This window comes from Polistes dominula, unplaced genomic scaffold (assembly GCF_049000335.1).
Source record: "Polistes dominula isolate Pdom_NZ unplaced genomic scaffold, Pdom_raw_medaka contig_73, whole genome shotgun sequence".
NCBI lineage: Eukaryota > Metazoa > Arthropoda > Insecta > Hymenoptera > Vespidae > Polistes > Polistes dominula.
In genome coordinates this window covers 5,587,141-5,609,695 of record NW_028300951.1, presented here as the reverse complement: position 1 = coordinate 5,609,695, position 22,555 = coordinate 5,587,141, and the positions used below count along the sequence as shown (strand labels likewise).

Here is a 22,555-nt window from a genome sequence, read left to right as displayed (position 1 = left end):
AACATGCGAAAAATGAACACACATAATAGATATTAAGAATGAAAAAGTTAATGATAGAAAAAAAAACAATAAAAAATCTAATAGATCCGAGACATTCCATAAATGGATGATGTACTAGAAAAAGAAAAAGATGACCGATGTGGGCATGGATGTCCCTTTATGCTTCTTTTTAGTTTTTCCATTCGGATAGTGGCAACTACGAATGATCGGTTCTCGTTGGAAAAACGTAATAACGCTTTCCCTACCATTCATAGATATATATATACATACTTATACACACATGTACGATGTAGATCGTTCGAATATGACGCGTCATAGAAATTGTCGTTTTAATAAAAGAAGAAGCAGAAGAAGCAGATAAAGAAGAGAATAAGAGAAGAATAACGAGTGTAAAAAAAAAGAAAAATATGTGAAAGGAAATGACTCGGGACGATTTATAATAATGTCCGTTTTAGGTATTAAAGTAGCGCAATTTGTGGTCGAACATTCGCCAAAACGTTTCGCTCGTGGTCGAACGTTTCGAGGATGAAGAGGAGGATGAGGAGAATGAGGAGGAGGAGGAGGATTACGAAACAATGCCAAGTGGGAGAAGATGTGTCCCCCAAATTTATATTCACATTTCTATCAGATGGGTCATATAGATTGTCGTTGAATTTGTGGTCGTTTCCTCGTCGAAATTCATCGATTTCCAGAAGAGCTCTAGGCAGAATCGTTTAAAAAGTGAATTTGTATATCACTGCGAGAATATAGTTATATTTCTACATATGTAAATGTTATAGATATATATGCATGTGTGTCTATCTATGTTGTATTGATAGTTTCGATGGTCGTTTGTATCCGAAAGAAAAGAAGATTATATTTGGCCATCCATTAACTCGTGCATATCGACGAACTGTCCGTCAGCTATCGAAAATAAACCATCGAAATAAATCGTAACGATTCGAACAGTAAATGAATCGTAGAGTACGATGTATGTATATATGTATGTATGTATGCATGTATATTTTACTGGGGGTTCGTTGGATCGTCGCTTAATCGGCAGTCGTTGCTAGCAAACATATACATACCTGTCTAGGACATGCATACATATATAAAAATATATATACATATATATGGATATTTGTAAGTATGTATAAAATGTATTGGAATGTAGTAGAAAGCATGTTACGAACGAACGAACGAACGAACGAATTTATTGTAACGAGCGTGAAAAGCATAGAGGACAAGGAAGAAGCCCGTCCGAGCGGCGACAGAACGATCGCAATGTTTCGGGGTGGAAGAGGGGTGGAAATAAAATGGTTTTCCAGGCTCGATAAACAAGTAAACGCGGGTCCGCACATATTTCCGATGGCCGAACAGACCAACGGCCGCAATCTGGCCGATCGTATCGTAACAGTAGGCGAACGAATCGAGAAAGGACTTTTGGGAAAAACGGAGACAAGAAGTGAAACAGAATGAAAGAGAGAGAAAGGACAAACGTTAACAACGAACAAATGAAAGAAAGAGAAAGGGTGAAAGAGAGAGAGAGGGAGAGAGAGAGGAAGGAGAAAGAAAGAGGACAACCTCCTGGGAGTCGTGCCAAAATTGTTAATAGCTGGGACAGCCGTGTTATAGGTGGCATGTGCTTGCAATCAGTCGTCGGAGAAACGAGCTAGAAAGAGAGAGAAAGAGAGAAAAAGGGAAAGAGAGAAAGGTAGAGACAGGTGGTCGGCGAGACTGAGACACCGGTCACGAAATGTTCGGACGCTTTATTGAACTCGCACCCGATAGATGCAACGTATGAACATTGAACCTGGCTTGAAAACAATCAATTCAATATCTATCCTTAACGCGTACTTTGTGTTTGTTTTCTTTTCTTTTCTTTTTTTTTTAATTATTATGTAAAATCGTTTAAAAAAATAACAAAATAATTTCGTTCGTGAAAAATCTAAGATGAATACATAAGAGAACACCACACTACCACCTTCTACTTTCTTTTAAGAATAACTTTATCATTTTTACTAATTTTTATTATCTTGTGTTTATTTCCTGTGTTATTTTTTCAAGTTTGCATATAAATCGCTTTATCGTTTGCTACATGAGAAACATATATACACACAATGATATCGTATCTAAAGTAACGTCTACTTAGACTAGTTTTCGCGTGTCGTTGGCCTATAAAACGATTTTTAAGCTCGATTAACGGTCACGTAATTTCATGAGATTTCTTTTCAACCTTTAGCAAAATATAACGTAAGTGGTTATAAGAAACGAAATGAATCAGAGTAGAACGCAATGACTTTGAAAAAAAAGAAGAAAGAAATGAAATAATGATTTTAAAAAACAGTCAACACGATATTCGCGTTAAAGGTTTTGTACACTCGTTAAATATCCGACGTTCAAATTCAGACGATCCAAGATATTTTCGACGAAAACAAAATGCCACTATCGCTTTGAATGTCTGATTCCATGGTGTAATATCTACTTAACTTTAAGAAAAATATTTACGACGTGTCTACATTACTTATTTCGCGTGTTAAAAAAGAAAAGGTGAATGTTTTGGTTTCTTCCATTGGAAATTATCGTTCTGAACTATCGGTAGGAACTGAACATAAAAAAAAATTAAAAAAATAAAAAATAAAAAGGAGGAAACGTTGGAACGTGGAACGAGCTCGTAATTTCGGCGATCCTGTGCCATTATTCTTATCCTGTCACGATTCATAAAACCAGAACGGGAAAGAAAAAAAAAGAGAAAAAGAAAGAAAGAAATAGAGAAAGAGAGACAGAGAGACAGAGAGACAGAGAGAGAGAGAAAGAGAAAGAATAGGAAAATTCTAAAAGACGATGGTTCGAAATTGCAACGCGTAGAGATATTAAAACGGACTGGAAAATTCATATCACCTTAAGCGGAAAATAATCCGCAAACGTATGAATCTTTTATACACGAACTACGATCGTACGTAGTAGGAAAACGCTGGAAGATATAATTGCGCCGATTCGAGTGCTTCTCTCTCACTCTTTCTTTCTACATTTTTCCATTTTTTTTCTCTATCTCCTTTTTTTTATGAAACGGTTGCAAAGCAAATGGCGTCAGGTAGACAGGCAGGCAGGCAGGCAGGCAGGCAGGCGGGCGCAAAAAAGCGTTTTCTTTCTTATAGAAAACAAACGGAAATGCCTCCTCGAAAAATTTGTATTTGACGATGGTCGTCTTTTCCTTTCCACGCGAACGTCATATCTTCTTCCTTATTTTCAAACCGCCGTTGCCGCTGCTGCAGTATTTCCCCCTCCCCTTCAATTTCTTCATCTTCCTCTTACCAACCGACCCTTTCACTATTCGAATCACTCTTCTTCTCTCTCGGTTTCTACTTTCAACGATGAAAGTATCACTAGGGAGTTCATTCTTCGACGTATCTCCTGCGGTGACTCGGCCACAAATTCGAAGAAGGCATCTCTGCTTCTTCTCTTTTTCTTTTTCGTATATATAAACGTTGAAGAGAAATAAAGAGAGAAATAGAAGGGAATAATAACGCCGCGGGACATCTGCGGTTAGTAGAGAAGAAGATCGAAACACGAGATACTTTCCACTTTGAAGATGTGCAGGAACAGGAATTGAAGAAGAAGGTTGAATCGGTTGGATATAAAACCAAAAGAGAGAGAGAAAAAAATACAAAGAGAAAACACAACTAGTGAATAGTCGTTGCATATGTCGACAAGAGAGAGAGAGAGAGAGAGAGAGAGAGAGAGAAAGAGAGAAAGTGAATGAACGAACGAGTGAGTTGACGAGATATTTGAGATTCGTCGAGATCCGCCCCCTTCAAGAACTGTTTTCTACGAAAATTTTGAATTTTTTAAACGTCACGTGAGCTTTACTACTCTTTTCCTATTCTTTTTTCTTTTCTCTCTTTTTCTATTTTTATTTTTGCCAAACCAGGCATAGTTCGTTTATTTTCAGCTTATCCTTTTTCCACTATTCCCTCTCTTTATATGCAACATTTATTATGTAAGAAAAATCGTCGCGTTACAAATATAGAAATGTATGTTATATACTTAAAGATTCATATTACTCAGCTATTTTATCTTTCTTACCTTTTACAAACTGCTTACGGATATACAGATCCATATATATATATAGGAAAAATATATGAAAAAATAATAACTACGGTAAACACGTTTTTTATTCCTACGAAAAACGAAAATAAAAATAACAAAAAAAGCAAAATAAACAATAACAAGAATAATTAGAAAAAAAAGGAAAATAAAAGAGAGAATAGAGTGGCAACACACTCTTGTAAGTAACGAGCATCGATATTTTAAGACTAACGACTCGACCGACCTCACACGTAGAAAACGAGTTGCCATAATGAACGAGTGGAGTCTTTAACCGAAAGTCATAAACGAAGAACGGTGTGTACGACGAAGAGACGAAAGAGAAAGAGGAAGAGAAGGAAGAGAGAAAAGAAGCTGTGAAAGAGGGACTTGTAGTACCCTTCAAAAAGCAGACACGTTTTTAGTTTCTCTCTCTCATACTCTCTCTCTTTCTGTCTCTCACGGTGGGTCTCATGTTGAAAGGGCATATCGCATTTACGCAGGCGCAAAGCTTTTCTCGAAAAAGTCAAAGGATCCCCACGTGCGAGTAGTAGTAGTAGTAATTTTCCACGTTAGAATACATTTAATGAGCAACCCAGGTACGTCTAGGTACTGCATAGAAAAGTAAGGGGTTGTTGCTGCTGATGCCAATGACGTCGCGAACGAATCTCGTTTGCGTCCAACGACGATAAACGAGTGCTAAAGCACGTAAATATGTCTGTGTGTGTGTGTGTGTATATATATATATATATGTAGTAATAGGGTACGTATTTATTTACGTAGGCAAGTGGAAAAAGTGGCTTCTATGCTCTTTACCACCTTAGACTGCTTATGGGGAAAGGAGAGGGAGAAAAAATGAGAAGAAAAAAAAGGGGTAAGGGTAAGTCGACGTAGTGATGCTTGGTTGCTAGATTTGAAACGAGATGTAGTAGGAAAAGGGTTAAAAGCCAAATAGGGATAACACACCATAATCACCTAAGTGACAGAACACACGTCGTATTATATGTCACGCGTTAATGGATTTACTCTCTCTCTCTCTCTCTCTCTCTCTCTCTCTCTCTCTCTCTCTCTCTCTCTCTCTCTCTCTCTCTCTCTCTCCGATTGTCATGCACGTGTCTCCAATGAACTATATGAACTTCTCTTTCTCTCTCTCTCTACGTATACTTTACTAAACATCCACGTAATCCACATACAATAATTTCTATGAAATAGAAACTAGAGAAACTTTGTTACACTTTTTTTTCTTTTACATTTATATCTACATATGTATATACGTATACCTGATTTTTCTTTACACGAATGAATAAGTACACATAAAATAAAAAATACTCTATAGTAAAGTATATACAGAATATATATTTATATGTATATGTATATGTGTTGCGATGTCTCCAATACGTATACCTTAAGCATGTTATAGACTCTCTTTAAGAGGGTTTAGAATATTCCAGCGATTCGTCGTAACCGTTCGGTTCCTCCTCCTTCAATGCACGCGAAAATATCCGAGCGTATTTCCTTCGAAATATACGCTTTGGATATACGCTCGGTAGAGTGTCTTTTTATTTATATTTCTCTCTCTCTCTCACTCTTGATGTTTTTTTCCTTATTCTATCGTCTACTATATTTATGGTATAATCTCTCTCTATCTTTTTTGTCGAGAGAGTTCAATGGATAGGATTATTTAAAGAAAACAATAATCACTCGTTCGGTATTTAAATCCTTGCCGACGACGGGAAGAAATCGTTGTCGAATCGAAAAGTCACCTCTTCTTCTTCATCTTTCTATTCAAAATTCTCTCTCTCTCTCTCTCTCTCTCTCTCTCTCTCTCTCTCTCTCTCTCTCTCTCGTGAGTTGGAGGAATATTTCGTAATCCGGTAGAATCTTCCTCAATCAATGCTCTCACCTCATTACCTTCCGAAGATTTTTCTAAAAGCTTTTCTTACCGACCGAACGAATCTCTCTTTCTATCTTTCCATTCTTTTTTTCTTTTCTCACGTGAAAAAATATAAGGAGAAGTTGTTTTTTACGAACGATCAAAGATATCCCCCTCCTATTTCACAATACGATTTCCAACTGTTAACTTTTCGTCTTACAATTTCCATTTTCTTTTTAATATACGTCAACCTTGTAAAAACTTTGTTACACAAAAATAAAAAAATAAAAATATAAAGAGAGAAGAAGAATTCATTCATTCATCGAATCACACCACCCATTCCACCTACCCACCCCACCTTTTACCATCATCAAACTTTAAAAAATATATTACAATAAGTAACGTTTTTGGAAATATCGAAAGTGTTTTTATCAATAAGAAGCTAATTAAAAGGAGCAGAATGTCACTAGAGAGGCTAATTACCCTTTTCTTTTTTTTTCTTTTTTTATATTTTCTACCAACACTATCTTCTTCGTGAAGGAAACTTTTCGCGCACGCGCGTTACCAATTATATCCGCGAGGCAACAAAATTATATTAAAACTCCTCAACCAAGCAGATGAAATGGTAGAGAAAGAGAAAATAAAGAGAAGGGATAGAAGACTAGTAGTAGTAGTAATCGAAGAAGAAAGAAGAAAGAGAAAAAATAAAAGAGCAGGATAACCGATAAAAGGGAAGAACGAGAGAATTCCTTTATCGTAGGAATTGTTCTAGATTTATGAGCTCCAGGAGTTCAGCCATTCAAATTTTTCAAACGTTCCTTCTTACTTACTACCCCAACCTACTCTTTCTCCCACTCCACCCCCTACTAGATCGATTCTCTTTCTCTTCTTTCCTCTTCCCTTTTCCGTAAGACCGCGGCTTTTAACCAGACACGGCGCAGCAGGAAAGCAATATAGTAGAATCGTGGAAAAGACCCAAGTCTCTTTGTACCAGCCCCCCTTTTCGGACGAATTTGATGTCAATGAACTCTAATAACTTCCTATTGAAGCCTGATTAATTTTCCTCTATCGGGCCGATAGAAATCATTTTCGTGGTTCACGATGTGCCAGCCAAAGTGTGTGCGCGTCCCTACTCTGCAAACGAACGTGAATGAAATACATAAAGTTATGGTACTTACCTACCTCTGCTTAACTACTACCTCTATCTACTTTACCGATCTAGAAAAAGAGAGAAAGAGTATGTGTGTGTCTATGTATGGGAGGAATGAAATCAAATGGGGCGTACTTGTTATTAGAAAAACTGACCCTTCTATCTCGTTAAAAATCTTTTCATAAACCATCTCGGTGATCGTTTTATTCAACATTATTAACTGTACGAGAATAGGAAATTACGCACTTCTTTTTTTTTTTTTTTTTTGTAAATGCGAATTAAAACTCAAAGAATGAACACGAAAAAAAAAAAATGTTCTTCAATCCTATAAGCAAAGTACTATAATATCTTACAATTTAATTTTATCCTTATTTCCTTAATTTAAAAAAGCACGAACTTTTCAATTAAATCAACCTAATAAATAAAAATAATTTTCCGTTTCGAATCGAGATGTTAAACGATTAGCGACAAAAATAAAAGAATAATCCCAAAGGGTAGATGACAAAACGAATCGCAAAACGAATCTGCTGTCAATCGCGTAGGATTTCCGTGTGACACGCACAAGTAAAGCTTTTCGCGTGGTAACGGGAGAGAAGGAAGGAAGGAAGGGGGGAACGTATCATCCCTTTATCCTTCTCTTTTTCTATTCTCCTCTCTCTCTTTTCCTCGTTTACGTTCCGATACCCTCCTCCTACACCCTCCCACATGGAGTAAAAGCGTGCTGCTAGCGCGAAAATCGGAATGAAGAACGGGTCGCGAATTTCGAAAGCATTCGATGATTCTTTGCGTGCTCTTGACATCTTCGTCGACGATCGAAAACCTCGTCCAGAGACGATTTTCACGTATCGAGCATCCAGATTCGAATTTATCTCGTCGATTCGATCTCTATTCCTCTAACCTAACCCTCCTCAACCACTCACCACCCCCTTCTATCACTCCTATTTCCCTATCCAATCGTTATGTTGTTGTCGTCGTCTGAGTGTTTGCGAGTAACAAAGTGTCATGAAATTTTGTCGAAGTTCAACGAAATATCTCAGCCATTAGTATGAGAAATAGATCAACATTTCTTCGAAATTTTGAAACTTGCGAAAGAGAGAAATAAAAAGAAAGAGACAGACAGAAGGGGTTGGGGGAGAGAGGTATTTCAGGATAATTCCTCTCTCGGAATAAAGCATCCGGTTAAAGTGTAAGAGAAACTTTCTCCAAAAGATTTCATTGTATTTCATTTTTTTTTATCCATTATTTTATTATACACTGCACTACGGTTCGTCGATTCTTAGTAGCCGAAAGTACGGTGGTAATTAAGACGTCGGTGGAGGAAGAAGATGGGGGGAGGAAGAGAGTCACGACCAAAGTACTTAACAAAGTACCACTACAACATAGAAAATACTTTTTTAAAGATAAATGCGAATAGCTAGCGAGAGAAAAGAATAGAAAAATAAATAAATAAACCTGTTTCTGTCTCTGTTCTTTAGTCAAAATAAAAAAAAAATTTAAAGGAGAAGAAAAAAAACAAGGAACATGAGGGAGAGAAGATTGCAAGGAGAGCAAATTGAAGAAACGTTAAACTCGACATACGTAAACATTGTTTACGCGATTCATCCTACGGACTCTTCTTCTCATCTACAACTGTTTTCTAGGTTACGAGCTTTTCTCTCTCTCTCTCTCTCGCACTTTCTCGCACTTTCTTGTCATTCAGAATGCTTCGAAAGCTGTTTCCACAAACTACAAGAGAGTTATGTAACTTTTTGAATAGAAGGAGGACGAATAATAAGATGAGATGACAACTTTACTACTCTTACCAACTCTTTCCTTCTTTTTTTTTCTTCCTCGTTTTGTTTCTATATCTTTGATTACTCAAGAATAGAAAAAAAAAAGAAAACGTTTAACCATAGTAACCAACAATGTAACTAAAGTCCGACTTATGGTCAGACCAGTCAACTTTACACTTTCTTTAACCCTTGACTTCTGACGTGTGGTTCACGCGCGGGTTGACGTAGGAACGCTTACACGACACTCATTCGTGACACCCACCTACGCCTCCTTGAGTTCCCTCCTCTCTATTCTTCTTCTAACACTCTCTTTCTTTCTCTTTTCTTTACAAACACACACGCCGAAGATTCTCTCATCATAAGGGTGCGATAAGTGGACGTTGAAATTTGATCGAGTATTCAAATTCATAAGGATATCCCATTTCATTATTTTTTCAAACATAATCAAATGTAATAATATTTGACACACGTATATTTGTTCATCGTTTATTATTATATTTCATAATTTATCGAAGTAATACCATTTGTAGATTAATTTTACTGTGATCTATTATTGAAACACGAGTTAAATGTTCAAAATACTGTGTGTTCTAATTACAATAAGAATAATAATAATATTATACCTAAAAGAGAAAGAAAGTTACGTCACGTTTTACGTTTAACACGTTTACGTTTGTTAAGAAAACAAAACAAAAAATTAAAAAGATAGGAAATTATTTTTTAGAAGTTCATTTGGCGGGTTACCAAAAACTCGTTAAAATTTCTTCGAAAGCAGTCCCGTAAATGCGAGTATAGGCAAGTCTCGAAGGCGCGCCTAGATCATCGGTCGTGCCCGTTGCAGTTGCATCGAGTCAAAAAAGAAAAGAGAGAGAAAAAGGGAAGGTAAGAGGAAGGAAGGAAGGAAGGAAGGAAGGAAGGAGGGAGGGAGAGAGAGAGTGATCGTGGTTGCACGACCGAGAAAACATGTCCGTGTTGAAGGCGAATATACATGACGGTGGTGGTGCCTCCTTGGCTAGCTGGTTTCTCTGATGTCGCGGTCACGAAGAGAATGGTTCAACGTGAAGGGAGATAGACTTAGTTACTCGAGAGTGAGAGAGAGAAAGCGATAGAGGGCAGAGGAGGGAGAAAAGGGAAGGGAAAAGCGGTAGTACCGGTCTAGCATGTCCTCGTCGAGCACTCGTTCGCATAGGTAGTAAGGTTCCCTGTCTTACGACATGCTCGAAGTAACTCTCAGCCTTCAAGCAACAGCAACAGCAGCTCCAATAGCAGCAGCAGCAGCAACAACAACAACAGGAACAACGGTGGTAGCAGAAGAAGCTGCCAAGCTCAAGCTCAGTGCAATATTTTCAAGCGCTCCTCCTTAAGCACGGCTAAACGTCAAACCGAGAAAGAACTTTTTGGAGTTTATACGAACCAACCCTACAAACTTCGCTTTTCTGCTCGTCCTATCTCTTTCTCTAGCTTTCTCTATTTCTCTTTTGCTTTCGCCTTATTTATGCTAAAAGGGTGTGAGAACCTCCGGAAAATGTTAAATCCCTTATCGTTCAGCCACTTTACCTAGTTAACGCGGCTAAATGGTAAAACGATTAATGCAACCCACTACCACCACCATCAGTGGCGTTATATATTCCATGATAAAATTACATCAGTGAAATGTAAAAGCGTGATAGTATGATCGACGTTGATAGGACGTTGATACGAGAACTTCATTCACGTGAGACTCTTTCATTTCGCGTTGGCATTCGTACCCTACTTTTCTTTTCCTACATTTTTCTTTCCTTTCATTTTAATATCAATATTGTTTTTCATTGTTTTTATCTCAAAATATTGCAAGAAGAAGCTACATGTCTGAAAGTGAATTAGTTTATTTTGATATCATATGAATACAGATGAATACTAATTAAAAAACTTTTTTATATACAGTCGTACACGTTCGTTTCTTCAACCCTAAAAATTCATTATTAGTCCTTTCTTGGGGATTTTTTTTTTCTTTAATAGCCGTCACTGAAAATAAGGAGACAAGTTAAGACGTAAGATGTACCGACTCGTTCAGACTCGGTTAATTAAATTATCGCCGAAGGCGGTACGAGAACCAAAAGGAATTGCCTCCAATTTGACTCGATTCACGTTTAATGTCTGTTTATCCATCCTTCCGTCTGTCCTGTCTGTCCTGTCTGTCTGGCTGTCTACCCTTTTCTGTCTATCTTTCGACACAAAACAAGATAATAGAAGTGCCTCCATGAAATTTAATAGTTGACTTTTTTTCTCTTCTTCTTCTTCAGTTTCTTCTTTTAAAAAAAAAATCCTACGTAATAAGTCTAGCTGCTTTATCTTACGAGACTAATTTTACATACAAATCAACAACACCTACGTAATACTCTATCTCTATTTCTCTCTGTCTCTTTTTTTTTATCTTTTTCGCACACACATACACACATACATACATACATTTTTATTTTGCATAACAATTCTCAAACGTTTCGAGATTCTCATCACGAGGAAGTTTTTTTTTCTTCGCAAAAAGTAAACGCGGGAGTAGAAATCGACCGAATCGACCTTGAATTAATTATTAACAAAGTATAAATAATGTAATGAAGCGTTCTTTGACGTAAATCAATCCGTAGAAAAAATATTACAAAAAGAAACGCGAATCTTTTTTTTCAAATCGTTATTTACATTATCATAATTTTCTTGTTAACTTAAACCTTGAGAGATTTTATCTTTTATTTGTTTTTTTATTTTATTACAATGTTATCTACGTTAATGGTAAAATCTTGATGTATTTTTTTTTATTTATAACTGAGAAAAAAATTATATAAATCTTGTGGTGATATGTGTAAAAAAAAAAAAAAAAACAGAAAAAAAAGAAAAGAAAAATCTCTCAAATGAATAGACAACAAATTAAAAGTGTATATCGATTATTATCATCTATGGTAAATCGAGACTTATAGAGTACCGATAGAAATGACGATACTATAAATAAAAATATCGTAATAACTCGTTTAATCGGATTTATCGAGTATCATTTCGATAAGAAATATTTCTGCTGCCAGATAGAAAGAGAGATTATGTTACCAAAGAGGTGTAACCAGACTCTCCTTCTTGGAAAACGATTTCTTATCGATTATTCGTCATCATTTATTGCGAACCAACACACAATGACACTCTTTCTTTAAAGATTTACATATATATACTTGCTTATATAAACATTTATAATCTAATTGTAAATAATAATTCGAACGAGTTTTACAGTCGAACAAGATTGAAATAGAGAGAAAGAAATAAAGAAAGAAAGGAAGAAACAAAAAGAAAAAAAGCATACCAAATTAGTTTGTTCATTCGCTTGTAAAAGATAGATAAATAGATAGATAGATAGATAGATAGATAGATAGATAGATAGAAAAAGAAAGAGAATAGCTCGATCGCAAAATTTCCGTCAAGACGAGGCAATTTCCTTGAAAGAGGAGAGAAAGCACGCGTGCGGCAACAGCAGCACAAGCACACAAGCACCAAAATACCAGTACCAGCACTAGTACCATCAGATCTGAAGAAAACGCTAACGTCGTTCTCTGCGCTTTAATAAAGTTCGCCGAAGGCGTCGCCTCGAGACTCGGTGCGTAACGAGACGCCATAATTATTATACACCGTTAAGAAACAAACTTAGAGAAACTAAGAAGGAAACGTGGCAGTACGGTAATTTGAAAATGTAATCGCGTAAGACCCGACTGTATCTTCTTCTTCTACTTCCCCTTACCCCTACGCCTCCTCATCTACTCCTCCTCCCATGTCCTCCCCCTCCTCCTCAACTTCCGCCAATCCTCCTTAACGACTAACTTTAAGTATTTGCTTTCTCTCTTTTCCCTTTTTAACATTTAACTTACAAAACTACCGGAAACGATCTCTAAGGTAAGCAAAGAATATTTCCGCTTTTTCCATGGGAAAAATTTTCATTCTTTCAACCCCCCCCCCTCTTCCTCCTCCTCCTCGCAATTTTGTTTGTAGATCCACCATGTGTTTTTCTACGAAATCGTACGATTACAAATTCAGATCTTTATCGATCTAACGAAAGAGAACGTTTCTGAATTAAACTGGACTAACTTATTTTAGAATGTATAAAGGATAGAAAAGAATATCTTTTCAATTCTAATCGAACGTATTAGAAATTTAGTGAAGAGATTTCCCACTTCCTTTCATCTTACCTTTTTCGTAACCAATTTAAGGATTACGTGCTTTAGAATTTGAACGCGTTCAACTTGTAAGAAAGAATCGTCGATACCGAAAAAAATTCCTTTCTATTCTTGTTTGCGTTTTGCTCGACTAAACAATCAAACAGCATAAACCGTTTGAAATAAAGACCCTTTTAGTTTGTTCGTTCCTCTTTCTCTGTATGTGTGCGAGCGTGTGTGTGTGATTTGTCGTAAATTATGATTAATAAGATAGTAAGAAATTTTTCCCAAATAATATCTTTATCTTAATAGGAAAAAAAAAGAAAATGATAAGCGTGTGTGACACAGAATTAGGTCGGAAGAATTGGGCCAAGTCTATGCAGAAGGAGCTACCAATCTTCGATGACCTGAAATTGAGTAAATTTACTCTTTCAAGATTTTAATTTAAAAAGGAAAGAAAATAACCCAAGCTTTAACTCTTCTCTTAAATAGGTTACTTAATAGCAAGCAGCATAATTAAATATTCGTTTACATCTACTATCATTTTTGTTAATTGAAAGTTACATCGAAATAGTATCATAGTTTAATAGTATTAATAACAAACTGAAATTAATATTAGTAATATACAAATTTATATGTAATTAATTATAGTTTATATTTTCTGTATATAAACTCATTGAATAATGATGATTTATATTCTGCAAAAATAAACATTTTTTTTTTTACTATTTAAATTATCTATATGATTTTGATTATAGAACAACACCTGTGATCGCTATTTAACTTCTCTTTTAATTTCGTCCTATATTGAAACTTATCTAGCAAGGTACGACCTTAATAACCATACCACGCACTCTCACGATATTATCGGAGCAGGGAATCTACCTATTCATCGTCTACGTGCTTTGATTCGGCAATTAATTATTACATCAAGCAAATTACTACTCTGTTCCATCTTTAACCCCCGAAATAGCTACCGTTTATCGTTACTATTAGATTATCGCAACATTTTATTTTTATCCTCCCTCAATATCTTCACAATTTAAAAACAATTGATTGCAGAATAAAAAAAAGAAACACACATTATTTTTATGAATAATAAATAAAACATCAAAATTATGTGGTTTTACCTCAACTTTTATGGGAACTTATACAACACCACTACTCTCGTAATAAACGATCACCTATTAATCATTTATTACCAGACGTTAAATTTCACTTCTAACAATAAAACATAATCTTTCTCGATAAGAGCCAATCGTTGAATCGAAATCGATCGATCTTTTCTTCAATCTTTTTCATCCCAATGAAACAAAAAAAAAATTAAAAATGCAATGAATAATATTCTAATATAAATCATAAAATGAACGTTTTCGATGTATTGATTTATTCCGTGTGTTATAATTAACCGATTGTGTATACCTGCTGTGTATAATCGAATTCCTTCCGTTAAGATCACGTTAACCGCAAAAGAAGATTTTAGAGAAACGTATTAAAAGGTAAATAAGGGATCGGACCGTAACTAATAAGGGAGATCTCTCTAAGGCAGACCGCAACAAATTCTATGGTGAGATGAACTTCGACAAACGATCGAAGTTTAACGAGCCGAAGAAGAACCCAGAGGAAACACGGACACCACCGATAAGTCCATTTTCTCTTTCTCTCTGATTTCTCTTGTTCATATACTGTTGATAGGTGTGTGTCCTCTTGAAACGAACAATAATCCTGGGTATCTCGAAGAGGAATGATCGAACCTGGGTATCTCGTTGGATTGATCCGTTCGTTCATTCGTTCATTCGTTCGTTCGTTCGTTCGTTCATTCGTCCGTCGTGTCGCGTTTCCTTTGCAACGATGGATTCGTCATTGGCGCCTTTGTGTAAACCTCTGTTCGCTGCGTTTGACACTTCCGATACGATGGCCTCCTATCTTCCGTTTGAAATACTATTCTCCCTTTGCGTCTGACACCTTTGATTACCGCTCGGTGGTCTATCGAAAGCGGCTTTAATCTCGTATGGTAGGATAGCCATCGTCCTTTCCCTCGTTCTTCTCCTCATCCTCATCCTCACCCCTATCTTCTTCTTCTTCTATTTCTTCGTTGTACACAACGACGACAATCACATGATTCAAAGGAATAATTTAAACTCGCATTTAGATTTTCCTATTCTGGATTTGTTTCCCCCTTCCCCAACCCAACCATACTCTTTTTAAAAAATTTTGTTGTTTTATTTTTCCTCTTACATACTTTTATCGATACCTCTCTGGAAAGGTAACACATATACGAAAGATATACATTTGGTATATCTGTAATGTTTCAACATCGATCTGTGCAATTTGATACGCAAGTTATATGTATAGAATGATTTTCACCAGGAACTGTGTCATCGAGATTAGTCTTTAACCGTCGATAGGGTTGAACGATTTAATATGAGATGCATCGTGTTAAATTATATTATACAAATTTTCCCGTTCCTACGGCCAAGGGTAATTTAATAATTTGGTTACGCATTTAGGTTAATTATTTTGTATATATAAATATGTTATGATTCGCGTGTGCTTCTGTGTATATGTGTGAATATATAAATAGATACTTTCTTTTATTACATTGAAATGAAGTAATTCAAAATAGATAATAATAATATGATACATTAACGTTTAATATTCAACAAAATAATTTAAATCTTAAGAAGATTGATTTTCCGATATCGATTCTTAATATTATTATATTAATTTAAACCTTTTTATCACTCATCACTCTTTGGCAAGTGACTGTCTGACGGCAAGTGACATCATGCCTTAGGTCGCGGTGCATCAACCATCGCGTATACGACTGAACCCGGCGCAAGGTGAGCAAAGGCCCGTCCGTTCACTTGCAGTCTAGTCTGCCAGGCGGCACGTTCCCCCACATGGCTTGCCACTCCGAGCGCAAGATCCATAGCAGTGGAGCCCGATTCCAACGACCAAGCTTCACAAACCATGGGCGATCCATCGTATACATCCTCGACGTAGGTGTATTCGTCCAAAGGTGCGGGAGGATGCAAATCCGGACAGCCATCCATCCGCTTCGTCTTTCTGGCCGGCCCAGGTTGTGGTCTGTGCTGAGCCCGTTCAAACTGCGAGATTAGTCGAGTAGGCAGAGGATCAAAGCAGGTTATACCTGCCATAGACCCAACTGAACCCCACTCCACCGTAGAGATAAAACTCTTCGGTAGACGGCCCGACACACGAGTCAACAAGCTCGAATATGCGTAGACGTCACGCTGCAAATCAGCCACAGTATATCCAACGGGGTAGACGTCGTCGATGTTAACGGCGACAGGAGCTCCATCAGCCGGCGGTCCAAGGCGCAAGCCAGGGATTGAGTTTCGGTGAAGAAACTCGTTCCTCCAGGGTGCAGGAGACTCAGGATTCGCCAAAAGTTCAAGGCTCTGGCGAACATTTGTTGGATAGATGTAGGTGGCACACTCTTCTGCATTAGCCAAATCCACCTGAACAGGCAACGAATGGAAGACCACAGATGCCTCGATGCGACCAATCGATGAAAGCAAGTTGGCCGTAGTGACAGGCACTTGAGTTACAGTAACGAGGACTTGACGAAGTTCCTCGGACAATGTGAATGGTACACCAACAGCAAAAGTTGGCATATCATTCTGTCCATAGCGGGCCTGAAACATCTTGAAGTACGCCAAGTACAAAGACACTCGGTAGTACTGATGGATGGTACAAATCTTTCGTATAGCATGTAAATTCCAAGTAGTTATCATCCGTCCATACTCAACGGCGGCACAGAAACCAACTCCTCGTGTTGCCACGGGCAGTGGAATCGCGCGCTTGTGCACGGTAACAGCCATCTGTTTCAAAGATCTTTCAAGCTCGAGACAGGAATCATCGAGCACACCAAGAGACCTAAGCTTTCGCTCGCGGTTCTCATTATGCTGACGAGATCCAATCTTAAACCGATAAGCGTCAGAGGATCGTTGTTTTGACGCCCTTCCCGGTCGCTTTTTCCTTGCGGAAGGGGCAGAAGTTTTGACACCAGTCTCACCCTCCACTGATACCACATCCATTTTCTCTACCATCGTAAGATGCTGAGTTGGCTTCTGTACACTCTGCACGAAAAGGTGTTTAAATTAATATAATAATATTAAGAATGATGTGATAAACATCACTAATTTTATCACTCATCACTCATACATCGTGTTAAATTATATTATACAAATTTTCCCGTTCCTACGGCCAAGGGTAATTTAATAATTTGATTACGCATTTAGGTTAATTATTTTGTATATATATGTAAGATTTATTGAATTAAAATAAGAAAAATGTTTATTATAATATAAGAAATACTTAAATATTAAGGTTTGAGATAAGAATCGGAAAGAAAAAGTAAGTAATAATAATTAGAAAACACTCGTATAATACACATTAGTCACACCGAATCAAGAAGGCGAAGATCGCCTTTTTCGCCGCGTTTATATATTCTTTTACCCCACCAATGGTCCCAATCACTTCCGTTAATCATTCTCGAAATCTCCAGACTATTGCCAACCGATCAAACAAAAGACTTCTTCCTTATTTCCGGTTCGGGAATATTCGAGAGATTTCACACACACACTCGCATTCTTACCGCTACACGTACTCACCCTCATACTCATATCGCTGCGTGCACTGACACTTATATCCATATCGCTGCGTGTTCTTACAAATCTTTCACATTCATCAATTGTTTTCATGTACACCATACACTTGCAGCACTCTTCGTCCTTCTCTCACCCTTACATATATATATGTTATGATGCGCGTGTGCTTCTGTGTATATGTGTGAATATATAAATAGATACTTTCTTTTATTACATTGAAATGAAGCAATTCAAAATAGATAATAATAATATGATGCATTAACGTTTAATATTCAACAAAATAATTTAAATCTTAAGAAGATTGATTTTCTGATATCGATTCTTAATATTATTATATTAATTTAAATATATTCTATATGTGTGAGGTAAATGAAAACTGTTATATAGGTAATGAAAAAAATTTATAAAATCTGTTCCGATCAAATAAATAAAAAGAGAAGGAAAATACGAAAAGTTAACAACAGATTTTCTGATTATAATCGGCATACCCTTAGTATATTCTTGCTATTCTACGTTCTTCTCTTCCTTTACCTCTGCTGGAGTTACCAAAGCCTCGGGACCATGTATCGAGAAAAGGAAAAAGAGAAAAAGAGCTCGGTAGGGGGTGTTAGAAAGAAAAAAGAACTGAGAAAAAGAGAGAGAGAGAGAAAGAGAAAAAGAACGGAATCCAGTGGCGGGAACGAAAGAGAATGTTTACCGTGGCCTTAGGAAGAAAAGAAACCTTACCGATCAAGAAACGGAAAATACGACATAATATAAATTTAAGTAAGGTAAAAGGTCTATTATGTTTATAAACTTAGTGGCTTTTTTTTATACACTACAGATCAAAATTATTTTATAATTTTACGAAATAATTGAAAATTAGCCTAAATTAATACCCTATCTATTTTTTCTTAATATTCATATAGGAAATCGATTATTTGTATTATAAAACTAAAAATTCATAATTACATTTAATTTGATTTTATCATCAATTAACAAGAATTGACTATTGGAATGAAAGCTAACGTAAGATTGAAATATTTTCAAAGTATTTAGTAAATTTTATATTTCAAATTATCGTAAATTTATTATTTCTAATCAAATCGATTAATTTTTTTTTTGTCATTTTGTTATAAAAAATAAATTACTAGCAATTTATTTCTATCATTTATTCGGCAAATTTTAGAAATTTTTCTACGTGGTAAAATAAATTGGACCAGTGGATGGATTGAAAAGTTTTGAATCTAACATAAAAACAATTTTTTGTTTCGATCAAACTCATTGTATTTTTTTTTTCTTTCCCGACGTAGTCTCCAAACTTTTCAATCCATCTCTCTCTCTCTCTCTTTATGTATATTTCTTATTTCCTTCTCCAATTTTGAAATATACGCAAATATAAGTAAAATAATAAAAATGTTTAGTGAAAAAATCATTCGTAAAATTACGGATAAATTCGGGATAAATCCCGTTGGTACCTTGGGAAAATTATTGGAATGAGAAAGAGAACGAAAGTAAGAAAGAAAAGAAAAGAAAAAGAAAAAGAAAGAAAGAAAGAGGGAAGCACATTTAAGCGATGTTCAAAACAAATCGTTCAAAAGGAAAAGGCGGGAGACGAAGATAGATGATAAGTAGAGAAATCAACGTGAACCAAAAAAAAAACACGTTAGAAAGAATAAAAAATAATATCTTTTAAAGATTTTCAAACTATATTTAAAAAAAAAAATAAGAGAAATCTAGAGATACACTCGGGAGATGTTGGTTTCGATCGATAATCGATTAAATTCTTTCTCTTACAATTAAACGAGAAAATATTGTTGAAAGATTTGGCCTGTCTCATTCTCTTTCTCCCTCTCTATTTTTTGTTCTAAATTATTTATTTACAAATGGAAATAAAACGATTGCAAGAATCGTTAGAAGTAAAAAGAAAAAGAAAATAAATTATAAACGTTCAGTTGTAACTCTCGTAATAATGTTGTTCGATAGAACTGTAAGTGAAAAGTATTAACAGGGAAACGTTTTGATAAGTGTCACGTTACTATTGTAAGCAATCAAGAAATGTCGTAAACTATTAAAACTAACTTGTTGGTCGTTTTCGAGAAATGTCGAGAAATATAAAAAGAAATTATTGACGATCGTGTTATTAGTATCGATTTATGCGAATCAATTGTTGAAAGTAACTAATAAGTAAGTAAGAGAGAGTAAGTAAGTAAGTAAGTAAAAGTAAGTTTATAAATACATAATAAATATACAGATAGTAATAACAGTATTAAGTTGTTAATAAAAAATAAAAAATTGAAATACATTTAAAAAGAAAAATAAGAGCAATTAAAACTCACCGGAATGACAGGTGTTGCGATGTGCTCGATGACGTCACTGTTCCCGTTCAAGCCAATCGAAGTAATAATAGAATTAGCATTATCATTGGCATTAGAAGAAATATTATTATCCACATCAACGAACGGAGTTTCACTAACGATCTCGTCGTGCACATCATCACCATTCATCATTTTCAAAGTATCGTTATGAAATAATCGTCGATCATTATCTTTGTAAAATGAAGTAGAAGAAGATATTAAAGAGGAGGATTGGTCGTTGAATTCTGTCCTCCTTGTCGTCATTGTCGTAGTCGTAGTCGTCGTAGTCGTCGTTGTCATCATCGTCGTCGTCGTCGTCGTCGTCAGCATGGCACACCTCTTCTCCTCCATGGTATCGCGCCTCGCGACGCCGACGGCCGATATGATCATCGCGTCGCGACGCCTTCCTTTTGCCTATTTACAACTTCTAACACCAGCTGATATTGATGCTGCTGGAGCTGGTGCTGATACTGTTGTTGTTGCTGCAGACGATGATGATGCAGGTGCTGCTGGTGTTGATATTTTAGTCGATGTTCGAACTGATGCTGTAACTTTTCCACCACTACTATCACCGCCACTACTATTACTATTACTATTACTATTACTACTTCTTTTTCTTCTTCTTCTGCTTCTTCTTTCGAAACTAGCTCGTATTTGCGCGCGAGCATTCCTTGTCGCGCGACCAACAAAATTTTCAGCTTCTTCCAATCCACTGAGATGATAATATCCGTCGTTTTCTTCTCAATATTACGTAGCGACGAAAACGCATATATGTTTACGTCCACTCCATTACTACTTACTGAATGAAATCTCCTCCTCCTCCTCTTTCTTCTTCTTCTTCTTCTCCTCCTACTCCTCGTTCTTTTTATTTTTCTTTTTCTATTCTGCTTCGTCGTTTTCTATTTTATTTATCTCAATGAATTTTTTCACTTCGACAATCACTTGAAATAATTATTATTTATATAACGTCGCTTTTTAATTATAAGGAAATATTATTTAATTTTAATCTATATAAACAAAACGAAAAAAAACAATAAAGAAATAGATTATACGCACTTGTTAAATAAAATTAAAAGAAAAACCAAGGAGAGTGAGAAAATGAGGAAGAGATGTAGGACGATCGGTAAGGAAAATATCAAAAACAAAAAAATACACACGATATAAAATAATAGGTGAGGATGAACGCGATATACAGATATAAAATGAACGATACGAACGAGACGAACGACAAATTGAAAAACACGTCCTCCTAGCCGTGACACGGAGGGCAAACTGTCGTTCGGTACGCGCTCGAGCCGCACCAGCGACGTCTCTCAGCGGCGCGTCGAAAAACTGAAACTCGGTGGCGCCACGCCACCGACGATCGACACGCCCCCATGCTGCACCAACGTATACTAACGCGCTCAACTACTCTACTTCCCTCTCTCTCACTCTCAAATTCCTCGTTCTCTTATTCACTCGCGCACTCGTGTTATATACGCGAAAAGACTGCGAGCTAGGTAGAGAAAGCTTCGAATCGAGCACGAACAAAACAAATTCTTTCATCTATATACTGTTATCTTCAAATATTTTCTCTCATATTATTATATCGATCGAATTATTAAATTAATCGTTTGTAAAATCAAAACGATAAAAATCATGTACCTAATTTATTATTGAAAAATCGAATTACTCATAAGAAGTATTAATTTTCGAAAGGGAAGAAAACTCGAATACTTCCATCGATCTGCGCTCGTCACCGAAGCACTCGCGCATCGCCACACAACTACAGGAACATCGACGCACACACACTGTTACTGACGAGAGACACGCACGAGAAGCTACTACTCTCTTGAAACTCGCTTGTCCGTCCAAGCAGAGAGAGAGAAAGAGAGCCATGGGGAGTAGTAGTAGTCGTAGTAGACAGTTTGCCCCACCCCGAGACATCTCTGGCACCTTCGGCACCCTTTTCCAGGGTCTCTTCGGTTCAACTGCAATTCGTCCTCGATCCTCGATCTCAAGTACGATTTTAAACTTGCCATCTTCGTCCCACGAGTTATATCTTTTCTAAAACTACCCTTCTACTCCTTACTATCATCCACCACCTCTCTCGTTCACGGTAGATACTATTTACTTACATACATATTACGTTCTCTTTCAACGATAAGTTTCATTGGCGTTACCGCCCTCCATTTCCGATTTTATTCCCATTTTCTTCTTCTTCTTCTTCTTCTTTTCCTTCTTTTTCTTCTTCTTTTTCTTCTTCTTTTTCGTCTCTATTCTGTCTGATTTCTCTGGCTGAAACAGCACTACGTGGTGTATCTAACAAATGAAAGCCCTCAAACGCGAGCGAGCGAGAGAGTTTAGAATTTTCACGAAGAAAATACATTGAACTTTTTACGAGTCCCACCTCTCTCTCTCTCTCTCTCTCTCTCTCTCTCTCTCTCTCTCTCTCACTTTCTTTCTTTTCTGCTACAATTTCTACTTTTTCAAATGCTATTTACTTTATGATCTTTCTTATTTTTTTACCCAACTGACTGACATTTCCTAAAATGCTTTTATCGTATTATACTGTGT

General features: G+C 36.4%; 1 protein-coding gene across 1 annotated transcript in view; it reads right to left on the bottom strand.

Moving 5' to 3' along the window:
- LOC107068709 (uncharacterized) overlaps nucleotides 1-21,288 on the bottom strand; it is a 288,047-nt gene extending 266,759 nt beyond the window's left edge. Inside the window, exons 1-2 of the mRNA XM_015325410.2 lie at nucleotides 21,157-21,288; nucleotides 19,982-21,006 (exon numbers count right to left, since the gene is read on the bottom strand). Coding sequence (XP_015180896.1) covers nucleotides 19,982-20,389 — 408 coding nt within the window. The 5' untranslated portion in view covers nucleotides 20,390-21,006; nucleotides 21,157-21,288. The remainder of the gene's footprint in view (nucleotides 1-19,981; nucleotides 21,007-21,156) is intronic.
- Between the last annotated feature and the right edge of the window lie 1,267 nt (nucleotides 21,289-22,555).